Below are 17867 nucleotides of genomic sequence, written 5' to 3'. Positions count from 1 at the left end.
GAACTGGAACTAGTCTCACCTCGCTTAAAACTCTGGGTCTTGTGATGTCCTAGAGATGCCTGACCCTTGCCTTTGTCGTCTTTCCTTTGATTGCCATCTTTTTCTTCCTCCTCACTCTCGCTGGGCATGTTCTCGAAATCCTCAATCCTCAACACAATCTCATAGAACTCCTGGTAAGAGTCGCAAAGGGTAGTGGTCGCCATAGAACGCCACTTTTTCTTAGTACCCAACCAAAAACAACGAAGCATCTCATCTAGATTAGCACTGTTCATGCACATGTGAAATGTTGTTTTTCAGGGAATTTGAAGCTTGTAGGAAGCTTAGTGAGGTCCTTAGGAAGCTCAAGGTGGTTCGTTGGAAGGTTTTGGATGTCGGGATTGTGAGTTGTAGGTTTGGCCGAATTTTGTGAAGTTTCTACGGTGTGATTTCGTGAATTTCAGGGCTTGAAAGTGGTAAGGTTTTGTTCTACTTGTTGTAAGCTTCATTTTGGTGCCAATTTCATGAAATTTGGTTGAGAAACGAGTGAGAAATGAAGGTTTGAAAATTTTCTGGTTTTCCGACGACGGCGACGGCACCGGAGGTATGCTGGAGAAGAAGACGGAATATTCCGTCAGTTTGGATGGAATATTCTTAACGGCGTCAAGTTAACTTTAACGGAATCTGTTAGTTTTAATGGAATATTCCCTAACGCCGTTAGGGTTGCCACACGTGCCCGCATGTGGCCGGCGCGTGTGGCTGTGCCTTGGCAGACACATGGCGGCGCGTGGGAGGTCAGAAAATTATTTTAAAAATATGGGGATGTTCGTGAGGTTGAGTAGATCACGTTGGTGTATTCATACACCCCATTTGAGCATTTTATGAGAAGTTATTACCTAATTTTGGTTATGTGCTTTAAATTAACATTTTTATAGTTGTTTCGTACGTAGGTGAGACCTATCCCAAGGACGAGCGCAGTCACTCGAGGCAGGGGGGTTACGACGCTTCCACATACCAGTGAGTGGGCTTTTGGTTTTCCGTATATACCTATTTACTTGTGGTTTTTCCCAGAAAATGAAATGGAATGTTTATATGTTTTAAATGCCATGCATTGCGTTTGCCTATTTATTTATTCATTAGTAGTTGCATATATGTATGTTTGGTGTTGCGGATGCACATGTAAGTGTCAGGTAAGTTATGGTTTATGTTGATGATTAGTAGTTATGTGAGATGCATAGAGAGCTCACCCCCGGTGTTAGTGCTCCCGCCCAGAGTAGGGCATAGTCCTTCACATGATGTTCACCTCCCGCACCACACGCTCATCTTGGATCCAAGTTAGGTGCAAAGTCCTGTCGTACATACCACTTTAGGTGGTTCTGACTCGTAGATGACCCGTGGTTATTCGCCCAGTTTTCACGTGATCGTAGCACTTGAGCGTATTTATTTACACCTAGTCCTGTCGTACAGACCACTTTAGGTGGTTCCGACTCGTGTGCAGGTATAGTTAGTGAGTTGGAGATTTGAACTCTAGATCCAGCCGTACAGGTCACGTTAGGTGACTCTGGCTAACATATTACATTGCATTGATTAACATTACCTGGGTTACTTACAGTTTATGTAGAGGCATTCGACATGGCATATCTCTGAGCATGTTTTTGATATATGTGTATATTCTATTTTCTGGGAAACTATACAGGTTTTATGGAGAGGGGTTAGAACTTTTGATATTGAAATGATTTTGAAAAGCTTTGTTTTTGCCCACTCACACTTTCTGTTTTGCGCCCCTCCAGGTTCTAGTTTGGATTGCTCCCCCCAAGTTCTAGTTTGGATTGCTCTTTTGGTGGCTCACGAGGAATCCACGACATATTTGACAGATTATCACTAGTGTAGGACCCCCTCTGGGTGTATTTAGTTAGTATTTGTTCCTCTGGACTGCACTAGGTTTTCTGTGCTCTGAATATTGTGTTTCCCACTTACGCTTGCACATGTATGTTAACTACTCTGTGGGTAGTTTGATTTTTATTTATTCATACTTTTATTATTATTCTTAGCTTCCGCACTGTGCACATGGTTACATCACCCTCACGTGACGGCCAGCACACCTTGATTTCGGTCGGGGTGTTTCACACACCCTTATTAATTTTTTATCATTAATTTTCTTTAATTTATTCAATCCAACAATCAAAAACTTGCTCATCACTATAGTGTATGCTTACCATACACTTAATTATTTGTCACGTGTCTTTTCACTTAATTTCGATTAATTTTTTTCAAAATTGAAAAAAGTAGCATTTAATGCAAAAGTTAACAAAAATTAAGTGAAATGACACATGACAAATGATTCGATGTATGGTGAGCATACGCTATAGTTATAACGGTGAGTAAAAATACATCCTAAATGTTAGCAACTTTTACACTAACTTTTGAATTGGAACATTCTCAATTTAACAAATGTCGTGTCATTTTTTTTTCACAAAAATCCAAACATTTATTGCTTTTAAAATTGCGTTTTCTATTTTTTTTTTCATATTTAATTCTTAGCCAAAAGCATTAAAAGTCTGTTTTTGTGTAAAAAATAACACGTTTTGTGAAAATATAAGAAAGGCCAAATGCAAAGATTAGTGGAAAAGTGACACGTGTTATGTTAAAAAAATGACATGCAAAAGTTTCCATCCTACCTCCTCTCTTTATTACTTCAAATTCAAATTAAGAAGTGATTTTTATACACATTTTTTATCCTTTTACACGCTCATGTTTAATTTTGATCATTGATTTCATTTGATTTATTCAATCTGATGACCATAAATCAAAAATAAAAGAAAAAAAAAATGTGTGATAAGATAAAAAGAGTGAATAATACTCAAAACTTTCAAGTTACTACAACAAGGACCCAAAATATTCATGACCTAATAAAATTTTATTCAGAAGGACTACACTATTTGCCCTTTAGTGAATGAGAACCAAGGTTCTAAAAGACGCTAGATGCTAGTTGGCTGGCAGGCTGAGGCCTAGTGCCTAGGCGGCTAGGCGAGGCTTCGTCGGGCGCTTAGGTGGACTAGGGGGATTTAAGTAAATCTATTATATTTCGTGTAAATAATTGTCTGTTTATACTTAAATCATATATAATTTCCATCATAAACTAAAAATAGAATGATATATATATATACACATATTATGAAGTATTGGAACACAATTAAAACATAGGGAACAAGCATATAATGTATTTCATTAAGTATTCACCAAGCTTCTTACAATTTATTGAAAAAAAATAAAATGCAAAATGAAAGTTATCTATTTTCTATCTAAGTAAGTCGCAACCTAGGCAGGTGCCTAGGTGGTCTAGGTGGGCACCTTAGCAGGTCTAGGCGCCCTTTCTTAATTTTCAAATGCCTAGACATTAATCGGGGCGGTGGCCAGCTGCCTAATGTCTAGGCGGGGGCTTATGTGGTGCTAGGCAAGGATTTTTAGAATAGTGATGAGAACATAAATATGAAAGTATGAACTTTTGGATGGAAATGTAAAGACACAAAAGTATAAAACTTCATGTAATTGCAAGAAAGGCCCAAAATACCCTTTCTTTAAGGGGTGGCCGGTTTTGGAGGGCTAAGGATGAGTGAAAATTATGTGCCCCCAAATTTCTTCTCCAGCCCCATGGTGGCGGCGGCGACAGTGGAGCCATGGGAGGGGGTGAGAATTCATGAGTGGGTTTTTTTCAACATGCTTGTTCGTGGGAATGCTAGCACTTTTAGGAATGCAAGTACCACTCACAAGCTTATCGAAATTAATCCCGGTAGTGGATTTCTTCCTTGTTGCCTTCGGAATTGAGTTGGATATTAGTGAAGGGTTGGCCTTGGATGAACCAATGCTTAGGCTTGTCCTAGGCATGCTTGTGGGCTCACGGTTATAGGGTCCATAGACGTTTGTTTTTCGAATGGTTCATCCAGTTCACTAGCATGTTGAAGATTTGTTTTTGTTATGATGATGAAGAAACTTGTCCCTCTCTTTCAGTTGTCCATGTTGCCTCGATTTTGGACGGGCTTTGTAATGACCAATGCTCGGGCTTGTTCTTGGCAATGCTAGTGTCGGTTCAGCGTTGTATGGTCTGAAATGGCCCTCGCAGTGCACTAACATGTTGAGTGTTAGTGCATGTGGCGGTGATGAAAAAGTTTGTCCCTCCTTTGACGGTTAAGAGGGCTTTGGAACCAAAGCTTGTGCTCGTTCTAGGCATCCATTGATTAGGGCTTGGTGCTATGTGTTAAATCCTTCCTAACCCCCCTGCATGTCGAAAACGAGTTCGAGCAGTTGCAATGAAGTGTTTGGACGAAAATGACACACCCCGACCGGAGTCGAGACGTGCTAGCCGTCACGTGAGAGTGACATAGCCAAGTGCACAATAGAAAAGATACTAATAAAAGAAATGTGAATAATTAAAAACCTAAGCTAAACTTATTTAAACTAAAGATAAAATATAAGGGTATGAAAGTGATCAAATATAAGATATATGCATATCAAAGCATAGGTAAAATGAAAGTGCAGTTGAACTAACTAAGTACTAATTATACAAACAGGGAGAAGATCCCTACTTTTATTTATGGAAACGTCAGAACCGTCGTGTAGTCCTCGTGAGCCACCAAAGACGACAGCTACCTAGAACCTGGAGGGGCGCAAACCAGAAGAGTAAGTGGGCAACAACAAAGCTTTAGAAAAACACATTTATCTTTATGAACATAATAACTCCTCTCTGTAAAAGCAGTATAATTTCCAAGAAATAGCAATATGCACGTATATAAAAACAATGTTCAAGAGCAGTGAAAACAGAATTATGCTATGTCATAACGTTCAGCACTAAAATATGTAAGCCAGGTGAAAAGTCAATATAAATTAGCATGTCAGCCGGAGTCACCTAACGTGACCTGTACGACTGAACCTATAGCTCATCAACATATGTCTGCACATGAGTCGGAGTCACCTAATGTGACCTGTATGATATGCTGGGTGTAAATAAGTATGCTTAAGTGCTACGATCACGTGAAATGCTATGTGATAGATCGCGGGTCCCCTATGAGTCGAAACCACCTATTATGGTATGTACGACAGGCTATCACCAAAACTTGGATCCAAGGTGAGTGTGAGGTGCAGGAGGTGAATAATCACGTGAAAGCTGTGCCCTGGCCTTGGGTGGGAACACTAACACCGGGGTGCAGCATAATAAGCTCTAAATGCATAATTGCATAGCAATATGCAATGCAACAAGACCAATCACATGCTAACTCACCTGAAGCCGGATAATAACGGGATAAATCAGTGAACCTCCGATAATACTTGTTCGCCGTCAATTTCCCTTGCCTCAATTCAGTAAATTCTTGCTTTTTACGATCAATGTACTTAGGAGGCACAAACCTTTTCCTAAACAACTGCTTAAACACTTCCCAGTTAGCCCTTTCCTCTGGGGTTAAACGACGAACCTCCTGTTCCCACCAAGATGACGATTTCTTACCTAAGAACCATGATGTTGTCTTAACCCACTTCTCAACAGGGAGATTCCCCTGATTATGCAATACACGAAAGGTCTTTTCAATATGATCTAGCCACCGCTCAGCACCCTCAAAACCCTTGTGGCCCTCAAACTTATCAAGCTTCAAATTGTACATAGTCTCTAGAGGAGTCCTCTAGGGAGGGCAGAACGCCGAATGAATAGCGGCAGCGATAACTTCCCCCAATTGAGCTATATCGGGAAACTAGGCTTAGCAGAGCGACGTGGTTCCCTACGAGGTGGCATAGTTCTGATAGAAGACACCAAAATAATTAGAACACTTACAAAATATACATGACTGCCAAACCTAGGCTCTGATACCAAACTGACACACCCCGACCGAAATCAAGGCGTGCTAGCCGTCACGTGAGGGTGACTTAACCATGTGCACAGTGCGGAAGCTAAGAATAATAATAAAAGTACGAATAAATAAAAATCAAACTACCCACAGAGTAGTTCACATACATGTGCAAGCGTAAGTGGGAAACACAATGTTCAGAGCATAGAAAACCTAGTGCAGTCCAGAGGAACAAATACTAACTAAACACACCCAGAGGGGGTCCTACACTGGTGAAAATCTGTCAGATATGCCGTGGATTTCTCGTGAGCCACCAAAAGAGCAATCCAAACTAGAACCTGGAAGGGCGCAAAACAGAAAGTGTGAGTGGGCAAAAACAAAGCTTTTCAAAATCATTTCAATATTAAAAAGTCTAACCCCTTGCCATAAAACCTGTATAGTTTCCCAGAAAATAGAATATACACATATATCGAAAACATGCTCAGAGATATGCCATGTCGAATGCCTCTACATAAACTGTAAGTAACCCAGGTAATGACAATCAATGCAATGTAATATGTCAGCCGGAGTCACCTAACGTGACCTGTACGGCTGAATCTAGAGCTCAAATCTCCAACTCACTAACTATACCTGCACACGAGTCAGAACCACCTAAAGTGGTCTGTATGACAAGACTGGGTGTAAATAAATATGCTCAAGTGCTACGATCACGTGAAGACTGGGTGAATAATCGCGGGTCACCTACGAGTCGAAACCACCTAAAGTGGTCTGTACGACAGGACTGTGCACCTAACTTGGATCCAAGATAAGCGTGTGGTGTGGGAGGTGAACATCATATGAAGGATTGTGCCCTACTCTGGGCGGGAGCACCAACACCGGGGGTGCAGGTTATGAGCTCTCTAAGCATCTCACATAACTACTAATCATCAACATAAACCATAACTTACCTGGCACTTACTTGTGCGTCCGCAGCACCAAACATACATATATGCAACTACTAATGAATAAATAAATAGGCAAACGCAATGCATGGCATTTAAAACATATAAACATTCCATTTCATTTTCTGGGAAAAACCACAAGTAAATAGGTATATACGGAAAACCAAAAGCCCACTCACTGGTATGTGGAAGGGTCGTAACCCTCTGCCTCGAGTGACTGCGCTCGTCCTCGGGATAGGTCTCACCTACGTGTGAAACAACTATAAAAACATTAATTTAAAGCACATAAGAAAAACTAGGTAATAACTTCTCATACAATGCTCAAATGGGGTGTATGAATACACCAACGTGATCTACTCAACCTCACGAACATCCCCATATTTTAAAAATAATTTTCTGACTTCCCACGCGCCGCCCAAGGCACGGCCAGACGCGTCGGCCACGCGCAGGCATGTGCTTGGCGCACGTGTGGCAACCCTAACGGCGTTAGGAAATATTCCGTTAAAACTAACAGATTCCGTTAAATTTAACTTGACGCCGTTAAGAACATTTCGTCCAAACTGACGGAATATTCCGTGTTCTTCTCCAGCTCACCTCCGGTGCTGTCGCTATCGCTGGAAAATTTTCAAACCTTCATTTCTCACTCGTTTCTAACCAAATTTCATGAAATTGGCACCAAAATGAAGCTTACAACAAGTAGAACAAAACCTTACCACTCTCATGCCCTGAAATTCACGAAATCACGTCGTAGAAACTTCACAAAGTCCGGCTAAACCTGCAACTCACGATCTCGACGTCCAAAACCTTCCAACGAACCACCCCGAGCTTCCTAAGGACCTCACTAAGCTTCCTACAAGCTTCAAATTCCCTGAAAAACAACATTTCACGTGTGCATGAACAGTGACCAAAATCGGGGTTCCCTGGTTCGACGTGAAATCAAATGATTCCTTACCTGAAATTGGTATGGTTGAACTCGTATGGTCCTCACGAACACAAAGGTAAGACTTTCCACCTCGATCTGCAACGGTTGCAAGGGTTTTGGTACTTGTTCGTACGAAAGAGGAGGAAGAGGGAGAGAGAGACACGAGAAGGAGATGAGGATGAGAGTGTGTGTGTGGTCCAGATGTAGCCAACAAGCCCACAAAACAAACACCCCAAAATGAAACATAACCACTAGGGGCAAAATCGTCATTTCACACCTACTGTACAAATAATTCGGAACAGGCTGTCACAGTGTGTGTGGAAAGTAAAACCGTAAAAGTAGGTGTGTGAATATTAATTTTTTAATTAAAAATTTTAAATTTTAAATTCGAATATAAATATATTATTGTATCAAAAAGTATTTTAAGTAGAATACCTTGTAAATATTCTAGCCAAATCTCAAATTTTGACGTTTGATTGAGAACGGCCAACTGCAGCACAAGTGTTCTGAAATACATTACCCGAAAATAAACATATAAATATATTTTTTCACAAAGAAAAAAGGTATTTATCAAAAAGATAAAATAAGGTAATAAAATTAAGAAATTGTTATTGTACTTCAAAAATCGCATTCTATACTTTAAAAATTTTAATTTATATTCCAAACTTTTTATATTTGGAAAGAAATATACATTTATGAGGAGTGTAGAATAAAATTTTTGAAGTGCCAATAACATTTTCTTAAAATTAATAATAAAAAAATATAAAATAAAAAAATTGTTATTGACATTTTTCACCTCAAACTTTTTATAATTAAGAAGAAAAATAATAAGGAAAAAGTAGCTTAATAGGAATTTAGAGCCAGAGAGCGAAAGAAAGAGAAATTTTGGATAGAATAGAATAGTAGGTGAAGGGGGGCGAGGCGCGGCGAGGTGGAGGCAACACAAAACAGAAACGCCGGCCGATGACGACGATGAATAATCCTCCAACCAAAAAGAAGAAAGGTCGTCCTTCTCTCCTGGATCTCCAGAAACGCGCCCTCCTCCAACAACAGCAGCAGGACCAATGCCCAAACCCTCGCCGTCTATCCACACGCCGGAACCCTACTCCTCTCGATTCATCCCCGCCGTCCAATTCCCTTGCCGAAGCCGATGACGACGATGAGCGCGCAAAGAAGAAGCATAAGCCCCTCCTCGGTTTTAATCCCAATTCGACTCCGACATTGTCGCCCTTTAATTCGGGCGCCTACGGTTCCGATTCGAACGCGGGTGGTGAGGATCCGGAGGCCGCTCTCAAGATCAGCACCGTCCATCGCGGATCTAATCATATGGTGATCATCATACTACAAAAATTAAAACCCTTTTACTTTTCTCAAATTAAACACAGACCCATGTCGTTGTTGCACTTAATTCCCTATATTTTTTTTTATTAATTTGAGAAAAGTGATAAAATTTCTTTATATTTTGCTTAATTTGGAAAAAAAGTAATGAAATTTATTTATCTTTGCTTTATCTTGGGAATTAGAATCTTTTAGGGATTTTCGCGCGAAAACCAGAAGCTGTTTTTGGGAGGCGGAGTGGAGTCGTTGGGGTGTTTGGACATTATTTAATTTTAATTAAGTGATATATTTGGAATCTGGGCAGTTTTTCTTTATTTCCTAATTTAAATTCTTCATCTGTTAAATGGTACCATAGAAAGACGCAGACCACCTTGTCTGAAAAAGCTCCAGTTTGTCTTTTCTTGATTTATTTGTTCATTTACTTTTCCAATGATTGCAGAAAATTAAATAATAAATTAATCATGTTTTGTTTGTGTTAGTGGTAAATTTAGCAGTGACATTGGTGTTAATGGTTTCTTGCAGAGCCGTGAAGAGATTTTGAAAGCGACAGACAGTAGCAGTTTATTACATGGTACGACACTGTTAGTCAATCGCAAGTCTTGCCTCAAAAGGTATCTCCTGGGGGATAAATTCTAATGACTGTCAACTTTTTTCTGTGGACAGGGTCGCAGGTGGAGTCCGGTCCCACGACACCTTTGCCAGACAAAAAGTTGCTGGTGTTCATCCTTGATAGGCTTCAAAAGTAGGTGTCTTAGGTTCCAAAGTAGTTGTCTTTTTCATTGACTCTTTGAAATGACACCATGGGTGTTCACTCGTTGGTCTCAACTTTGTTGCAGAAGGGACACTCGCGGGGTGTTCTCTGAGCCCGTTGATCCAGAAGAGGTGTGTTTTCTTATGTTGAAATGGCTTCTTCTGTTGCTGATATTGGCTTGTTTTACGAGTAACAGTTTCATGGTTTGACGTGAATATGTTGGTTGTTCAGCTTCCTGATTATCAGGAAATCATTCAAAACCCAATGGATTTTGGAACTGTGAGGACGAAACTAGATCAGGGAGCTTACTCCAACTTGGAACAGTTTGAGGTTTGTATTACGATCTTTTTCTTGCTAGGTTTCAGTTTTGAAACATGCATGCGCACACGCCACAGCTGCCTCAATTTCACCATCTACTTGCATCCGCTTCTCTTTCTCATCTCCTTTGCCTGCTCACTCTCCCTCCCACCGGCTGTAGAAATAAATGAAGGGTTTATGTACGAGTGTTTCCTAGATGTGGCTTTTGAATGATTGATAAGTACACCAGAGATTATTGTCTTTTGGAAATTACGAAGATGTCAATTATGGTAATATAAGGCATGGTAATTCAAGTTGAGCCTGTTGCTAGTCAAAGAAGGCAAATGAATCCAGGACTGAGAACATAGTGCAACTTATCATTCCATTCGGTATTCAAGTTATTGGCCTTGGTCTATTTTATTAACCATTTTTTACTTTGGCACCCTGATGTATGACTGGAAAGTTAGGAATAGTGAAATGGTGTGATTCACCGGAGAACTCTATTCTTGGTGCACTAAACTCCGATGTATCGTGCTCTACTTCTAATTTGTTTTTCTTGTTAACTTAGTAACTTTGACAGGATTTGAAGACTTAATGTTTAATTTCTGCAGAAAGATGTGTTCTTGATATGTTCAAATGCAATGGAGTATAATGCACCAGACACTATTTACTTTCGACAGGTTTGGCCCATCTAACTTACACTTCTTCCTATTTAGGCAATCTCACCATGTTTGATGGTTAACAATGACTATTTGTTTAGGCACGATCTATACAAGAGCTCGCAAAAAAGGACTTTGAAAATTTGAGGCAAGTAAACGAAGACGGTGATCCGAAACTAAAAATTGCGAGGAGAGGCAGGCCACCTGGCAAGAGCATGAAAAAGTCAATTGAAGGCTCTCCACTTGATCGTGTAGGTCCTCAATTTGTATCAGAAACTACTCTTGCTTCTGGAGGAGAGAATCCTAGCTTGTCCGGCACATACAATCTAAGACGGCCTGCTCCCCATAAGTTCAGGTCTTCTGATGCATTAAATATGGGCCCCCATGGGTCTCTTAGTGGTGAAACTGGTGCTAGTTGGTTGCCTGGCTGGGAGAATGAATTTCCAGGTATGTGATTCCAACTGCATCTGCTTCACTGATTTGTACTCATTATTCAGTTTCAGTTTTTTTTCCTAGTTTTATTTGGTTGTCTTAGTTTATTTAACAAATGCTGACCCTTTCTATTTCTTATTTGGGTTGCAGCTTCTGTATTGAGGAGTGATCTAAAATATGGAAAGAAACATTTTACAGTAGATGAGAACAGACGCGACACTTATACACAAGCTCTGGCTTTTGGCGATGAGCCATCAATGTTTTCTGGTTGTGAAGGAGAGTGGAAGCAACTTGTGGCGGTATGTATAATGAGAACATTCTTGTATTCTTTTCTGAATGGGAGACTGGAATTATTCAGTGACGGGGGAAGGGGTTGCTGTTAGAAAAATAGAAAAGTGGATCTTCGATAAGGAGATTATAGGAGTCTAATAATCTCTTTGCTTGAATTATGTATAAAGATGTGATTCTTGTATAACATAATTTCTTAGTGTTTGTTTAATTTTTTTTCTTTCTCAATATATAAACCAGGTAGGTCTACAATTTGAGCATGGTTATGCAAGGAGTCTAGCTCGTTTTGCCGCAAATCTTGGACCTGTTGCTTGGAAGGTTGCTTCAAAGAAAATTGCAAGTGTTTTGCCTGTTGGAATCAAGTTTGGTCCAGGATGGATAGGAGAAAATGAGACATGGAGGATGCAACCGTTTTCAGTCCGTGAGAGGGAACAGAGGGTTCAAAGCAACCCTGCATCTGATGACCACACAGACAAACTTGTACCCCAGAGTACATTATGCTCAGACGAAGCCAGATTGTCTGAAATTTCAAGTGGACCGAGATCTAGCCACGTACTTGGTGGGGAAGCATCGTGGAATGGTTCATCCTTACACAATAAACATGTTGCTTACACATTCCCCTCGGACTTGAACGTCAAACCGGGTGCCGCAGGCTTACCTCAAATGGGTCTGCAACAACAACAGCAACAGCAGCCGGATTTAGCTTTGCAGCTTTGACCACCGTGAGGATGTCGGAGGGGGGCGTATATACAAGCAGTGGGGATTAATGGAATTAGGTTAACAGATGAGGATTCTATTTTGTCTTTGTTTCTAATTAAAAATATATTATCAAGGTGGGTGACTGATTGGCGCAAGGAATGATTGCCGGTTGACACTGGTACTTTGTACAGATTAATCATTTTTATGTTAAAAATTCTTTGGTTTAACTTTAATCCAATGTGGATGCGCATTTCAAACTTTGAGCATATTGATTGACTAGTTTGAAGAAATATGAAAATGGTGAAAAGGAAATTAATTAATTAATTAATTAATTCAACCAAATATAAACTTACCAAATGAGGCATTAAAATTGCATTAAAATGTCGAAAAGTTGAAAATTTATAGGAAAACACTACAAATTGACTAAAATATTTGGAATCATAGAAATGAACAATGAGAAATGCTACCTGTAGGCGGATTCTTGAACTTCTTCCGCCGCCGGAAAAAAAAATGGATCTTCCTCCCGGATGGAGAGAGATGAAACGGAAGAGAGAAGAACGGGAAAGATAGAGACTCTAGAGAAGCCAAGAAGAGAGAGATGAAATGGAAGAGAGAAGAACAGGGAATAGAGAGACGGTGATGCAGAGAAATGGATAGGGATTTAAAAGTCTTTCTCTAAATGGATAAATATGTAATTCAAATTTTATTAAAAAGTACAATGCGGTGAGTTTAGTAACTCTTTATTAATTGTAAATTGATAAGGTGAATTTAAACTATATTATTGCTAGCATATTCCTTTCGTATTAGTATGTATAATATCGTTTGTTAAAAAAAATTACAAATTAATATCGGGAGGCTGAAATTGCGAAAGGGATTTCCTCGTGGGAGAGGGTATTCCTTGGGTTGAACTTCTGAGGATTTATCAAGTTATCTAATCATTTTGTTGGGACTTTATATATTATAGTTTATTTTAAGTTTTTGTTGCAAAACGTACATTGAACACAGAAGGTTAGAAAGAAAATAAATAAGTTGGAATAATATATTTAAAGCCGAGAGCGACTCGTATGATACAGATCCACCGTCATATTGACATCATGTCAATGATACAAAGACATTTGAAGAAAAACAAGCACATGCTTTTGTATTAATGACACGAAATCCCGCCGTAACAAAGTACCCATGTTATACAAGTCCTCGTTGAAACCCCCTAATACTAGTCTCGTTGGTAAACATTTATAAACTTGGATAAAGTAGTAGCAGGTAGTAAAATATTGTATGCAAGGGAAATGGATCCTCTCCGGATCCCTTTCATCAAATCTATCCCATCAATCAATCCGGACCCTTCAAATTTGATCAAACGGCTAAAAACAGAGGGTCTCTTTAAAAGTTATAATAACTTTAATCGTTAGATCAAATTTTAAGGATCCGAATTGATTGATGAGATGAATTTGGTTGAAGGGATCCGGAGAGGGATCCTTTATGTATGCAAGACCAACAATTCAGTGATGCTTCTTTTCCAAGCTAATTTGTTGGTTAATTTGTTCATTTTTTGAACACGTGGTAAACAGTCAGCGGACTAATGATTTTATAGCGTTACGCATTTGGTGTAAGAGAGAATCTCTAGTTTAGTTGATTTGTTTTCTAAAAAACAGCAGTGATCAAAGTTCCTATATATTCAAGTTTCTCATAGAATAATCTGAACTCTTAATCTCTTTCAATTCGGAAACAATATTTATTTATAGGGTGATTTTGGGAAAAATCAATAAAAAATTACAATTAACAATATATCAACAATATTTATGTTAATTATAAATGAGAGCTACTAGACCCACCCCGTTGTCTTATTTCTCCACCCATGTTATATTTACACCCATTATAAAAAGTTAAAAAAATTAAAATGTTATTTTCCCACCCACTATTATTCCTAAAATAACCCTATATATAATTAGAGATAAATTTCTCTTAAGAAAAGAATATAAACAAATAATATTACTCTCTTCTAAAAGCCAGAAAAAAATAAAATAAAATAAAATAAAACCAAAGTCTTCTAATCTTCAGCATACACGTTTGGTCAGGATTGAAAATGAAGAAGCTTACTCAAGTCCGAACCCATGTTTTAATTTCCTTCAGCAGTTTCCTTTGTCTTGCAATATGTTTGTCTTTTAAAGTCGATTTGCACTTGGTATGAACATGATGATCTTTTTACGTCATAAAAGAACCATATTTTTTTTTTATTTCAATTACAGGTCAATGCCTTCTTGTATTGTCATACACACATTAAAAAATGAATTTACTGTATGACAAAAATCAACCACGCTTACCGCTGTTTAGGTTTTCAATTCTAAATCAACCACGCCTACAACATTATGCAACAAATTTACCCTTACCTAATGAACGATGTCGGCAGAGCTATGCTTCAATTCCAGAAATTCTCATTAAAGACCAAATTGCACCCTAATCTAATGCAAATTCAAATAAAAAGTCACAGAGCTATGCTTTAATTGTACGATGTCGGTAAATCAAGATGACCCACATAAAATTATCTTTTATGTCTTTGACGGAAACATAATCATCAACTTCTTCCATAACAACGTCATCTTCTAAGGTCATTCTTTTTGCTTTCTCTGAATGAAAGGAGATGGGAAGGATGAGTTAGGGTTTAAGGGAGACAAATTTTTTAAACATAGCGTGAGAGTTATCACGTCCAAACTTTTCTTTTTTCTTTTTTATTAAAAAAAAAAAAAGTAATGTAAAAGGGGTAACTAAGGTCCTTATTAGTCATTTTACAAATGGACAAATTTGTAATTAAAAAAATTTATTAAAATGTGGGTGGGAAGATAAGACATTGGGGGTGGGAATAACAGCTCTCTTATAAATAGATCAATTATGTATTGTGATACTTAAATGCATTTAAAATAAACAATAATTACAAAATCTGCCACTACAGTTGGCACCCACTTCAACTAACACTATTTCTCATAGTTTAATATTTAGAGTAAGTCAATATAGATCAGACACTGAATTGCAGTGTCTGTTTCCTGATTTAGTTTTTTACATTTGGAATTTTGGATTCAGACACTGCGTTGCAATGTCCATTTACTAGTGTGTTTTTTTTTTTTTTTTTTTTTTTTTTTTTTTTTTTTTTAAATCACCCACACGCCTCCTATAGTTCATTTGTACATTTGGATTCAGACACTGCAGTGTTTGTTTCCTGGTTTTATTTTTTTCATAACTCAACATCCCTACACTTCACATCTCACGCAACTCCTGATTTTTACATTTAGATTCCAACATTGTAAAGCAATATCTGTTTCCTAGCTCTATTTTTTACATTAGATTCAGACACTGTAATGCAGTGTCTGTTTCTTGGTTTTGTTTTTTTACATTTGGATTCGAACATTGCAATGCAATGTCCATTTCCTGGTTCCCTTTTTTTTTATTTTTTATTTTTTTATTTTTTTTTTATTTTAGTTGAGTAGACTCCTCCATGTAAACTAAGGGCGGGAGAGAGTGATAGAAAATACATGTTTGAACTATTTATAAGATTCATATCCTCTCAAGATCAGTTCCATTAGAATAGAAATCCAACGGCCAAAGCCTCTTCCCCCGCCTCTCTTCCCCCTCAACTCCTCTTTCTCCTTGGCACCCTCACACTCCACTGTTGTTAACCAACCCCAAATTCAATTGCAGGTCATCTATGCTCTAAGTCTGATTTATTTTTTCACTATCCCTTACTATTTTATCTTTTTTGTCATCTCTTTCTTCTTCATCTTTGAGATTTCTCTCTCTATATTCTTCCATAGTTATAAAAAGATCTTTACAACCAAAAGACATTGATTTGAATGACCGCTCTCTTTGTTGTTTCGTTAACATCAGTTGAGATTTTAAGTTGAGGGATTTGCAATTGAGGGATGTGGCGGTGCTAGGGTTGATTTTGGAGAGGTAAGGTGAGAGACTTGCAATTGGTGGTTGTGAGTTGGGTGGATTGTGGCGGTGTTAGGGTTGATTTTGATGTGGGGTTGAATTAATTTGGAATTTGGGGAGTTGATGGTTCGAGGTTGAGAGCTTCGAAGTGAGGGAGAGAGAGAAGAGTTGAGGGGAAAAGAGGAAGGATAAGAGATTTTGGCTGTTGGATTTCTGTTAATGGATGAGATCCTCGGTCCGAAGGATCTCACAAAATTGATCCAAAGAGGATCTAAATTTGTATTTATAATAGCTTAAGCCCATATGACATTTTTAGAGAGAGAATGATAGAATAGTCAAATTCTAACTATTTATATAACTTAAAGCCTATGGGCAATCATTATTGGCCATGCCTAATTAATACAATTATATCATTGCTTAAGTCCAAAACAAAAATATGTTATTGATATATGGCTTAATAATAAAAATTTTGTTGACTTTTGGCTAAATTAGCTTTATTTATATTTGATGCATTAAAATGTCTCATAGTATCAAACATTTTGGCAATGATATTCACATTGTTAGTATTTTGATTCAGGGTAGAATGGATTCAATGAAATAGTTTTATGAAATCGAAAACTTAGCAGAATGAGATCAAAGAATCATAGAAGTTTCAGGGCTTGAGAATTCTTCATTGGATTCTATCTCTCATACTAGAAATGTGGAGAGAATATATGACTGTTGAAGGAGGAGCTGAGCCAACTCACACTCTCTCATCATTGCAAAATCATCACAACCATTCAATCTTAAGTCATCATATAAGATGCTTACACTTGTCATGAGCTATGACTCAATAAAATATAATCAAAGATGCCATATGGAATATGATCCAATGGCTTACATAAATCCTACAACTTGAATAAGCAAGAACAAATACAACAAATACATTTACACATCAACACTCCCTTCTAAATGTTTTGCTGATTTCACTCCAAGTGCAGCTCTCAAGTATTCAAATCGATCCTTAGCTAGAGCCTTAGTGAAAATGCCTACTAGTTGTTTTTCTGTATTGCAGTATTTCGATTCAATTGTGCCATTTTGAATCGCATCTCTTATAAAATGATACCTTTTGTTTATATGTTTGGTTTTCTGGTGGCAAATTGGATTCTTGGACATTGCTATGGAAAATGTATTGTCACATAGTAATGGTGTAGCCTCCACTTGTTCCTCTCCAAAATTAGCTAGCACAAACCTTAACCAAATTGCTTGTGTTGTGGCTTCTGCAGCACTCGCATATTCAGCTTCTGCAGTGGACAAAGCCACACTACATTGCTTGACAGAAGCCCAAGAGAATATCCCTGAGCCAAAACTGAATGCATAGCCCGAGGCACTCTTCATATCATCTTCACTCCTTGCCCAATCACTGTCACAATAGCCTATCAACACAGCTGCTTTACCCTTCACATACTTAATTCCGAAATCCAGAGTCCCTTGCATATATCTTAGAACTCTCTTTGTTGTCCCCATGTGTTTCCTGGTAGGTTTAATGCATAAATCTTGCTAGCAAATAAGATGCATACATCAAATCTGGTCTAGTAGCTGTTAGATATAATAGACTACCAATAATTCTCCTATATGGACCTTCATCAGCTTCCTCACTTCCATCAAACTTAGACAATTTTTCATTGACTGCTAGTGGTGTTCCCACAGCCTTCTAGTCCTTTAGACCAAACTTTTCAAGCAAAGACTTGGCATATTTCTTTTGGTGAATGAATATGCCCTTCTTAATTTGAATTATCCCCAAACCAAGGAAGTGATGTAGCAATCCCA

General features: G+C 38.3%; 1 protein-coding gene across 2 annotated transcripts; it reads left to right on the top strand.

The window, feature by feature from the left end:
- The first annotated feature begins 8592 nt into the window (after positions 1 to 8592).
- Positions 8593 to 12367, top strand: LOC103929102 (bromodomain-containing protein DDB_G0270170). 2 transcript variants are annotated; one of them, XM_048589002.1, is made up of 9 exons: positions 8593 to 8999; positions 9531 to 9579; positions 9672 to 9750; positions 9845 to 9890; positions 9991 to 10089; positions 10668 to 10736; positions 10817 to 11162; positions 11298 to 11446; positions 11676 to 12367. In XM_048589002.1, the coding sequence occupies exons 1-9, from the start codon at positions 8634 to 8636 to the stop codon at positions 12150 to 12152; spliced, it is 1680 nt and encodes a 559-aa protein (XP_048444959.1). In that variant the 5' UTR covers positions 8593 to 8633; the 3' UTR covers positions 12153 to 12367. The 2 variants fall into 2 exon arrangements, with proteins under 2 accessions (XP_048444959.1, XP_048444960.1); XM_048589003.1 differs by having other exon boundaries at positions 11680 to 11852.
- The last annotated feature ends 5500 nt before the right edge of the window (positions 12368 to 17867 follow it).

The sequence above is a fragment of a genome, unplaced genomic scaffold, assembly GCF_019419815.1.
Source record: "Pyrus x bretschneideri cultivar Hongxiangsu unplaced genomic scaffold, Pyrus_bretschneideri_v1 Contig298, whole genome shotgun sequence".
NCBI classification, from domain to species: Eukaryota; Viridiplantae; Streptophyta; class Magnoliopsida; order Rosales; family Rosaceae; genus Pyrus; species Pyrus x bretschneideri.
This window is presented reverse-complemented; position numbering and strand designations above follow the sequence as displayed.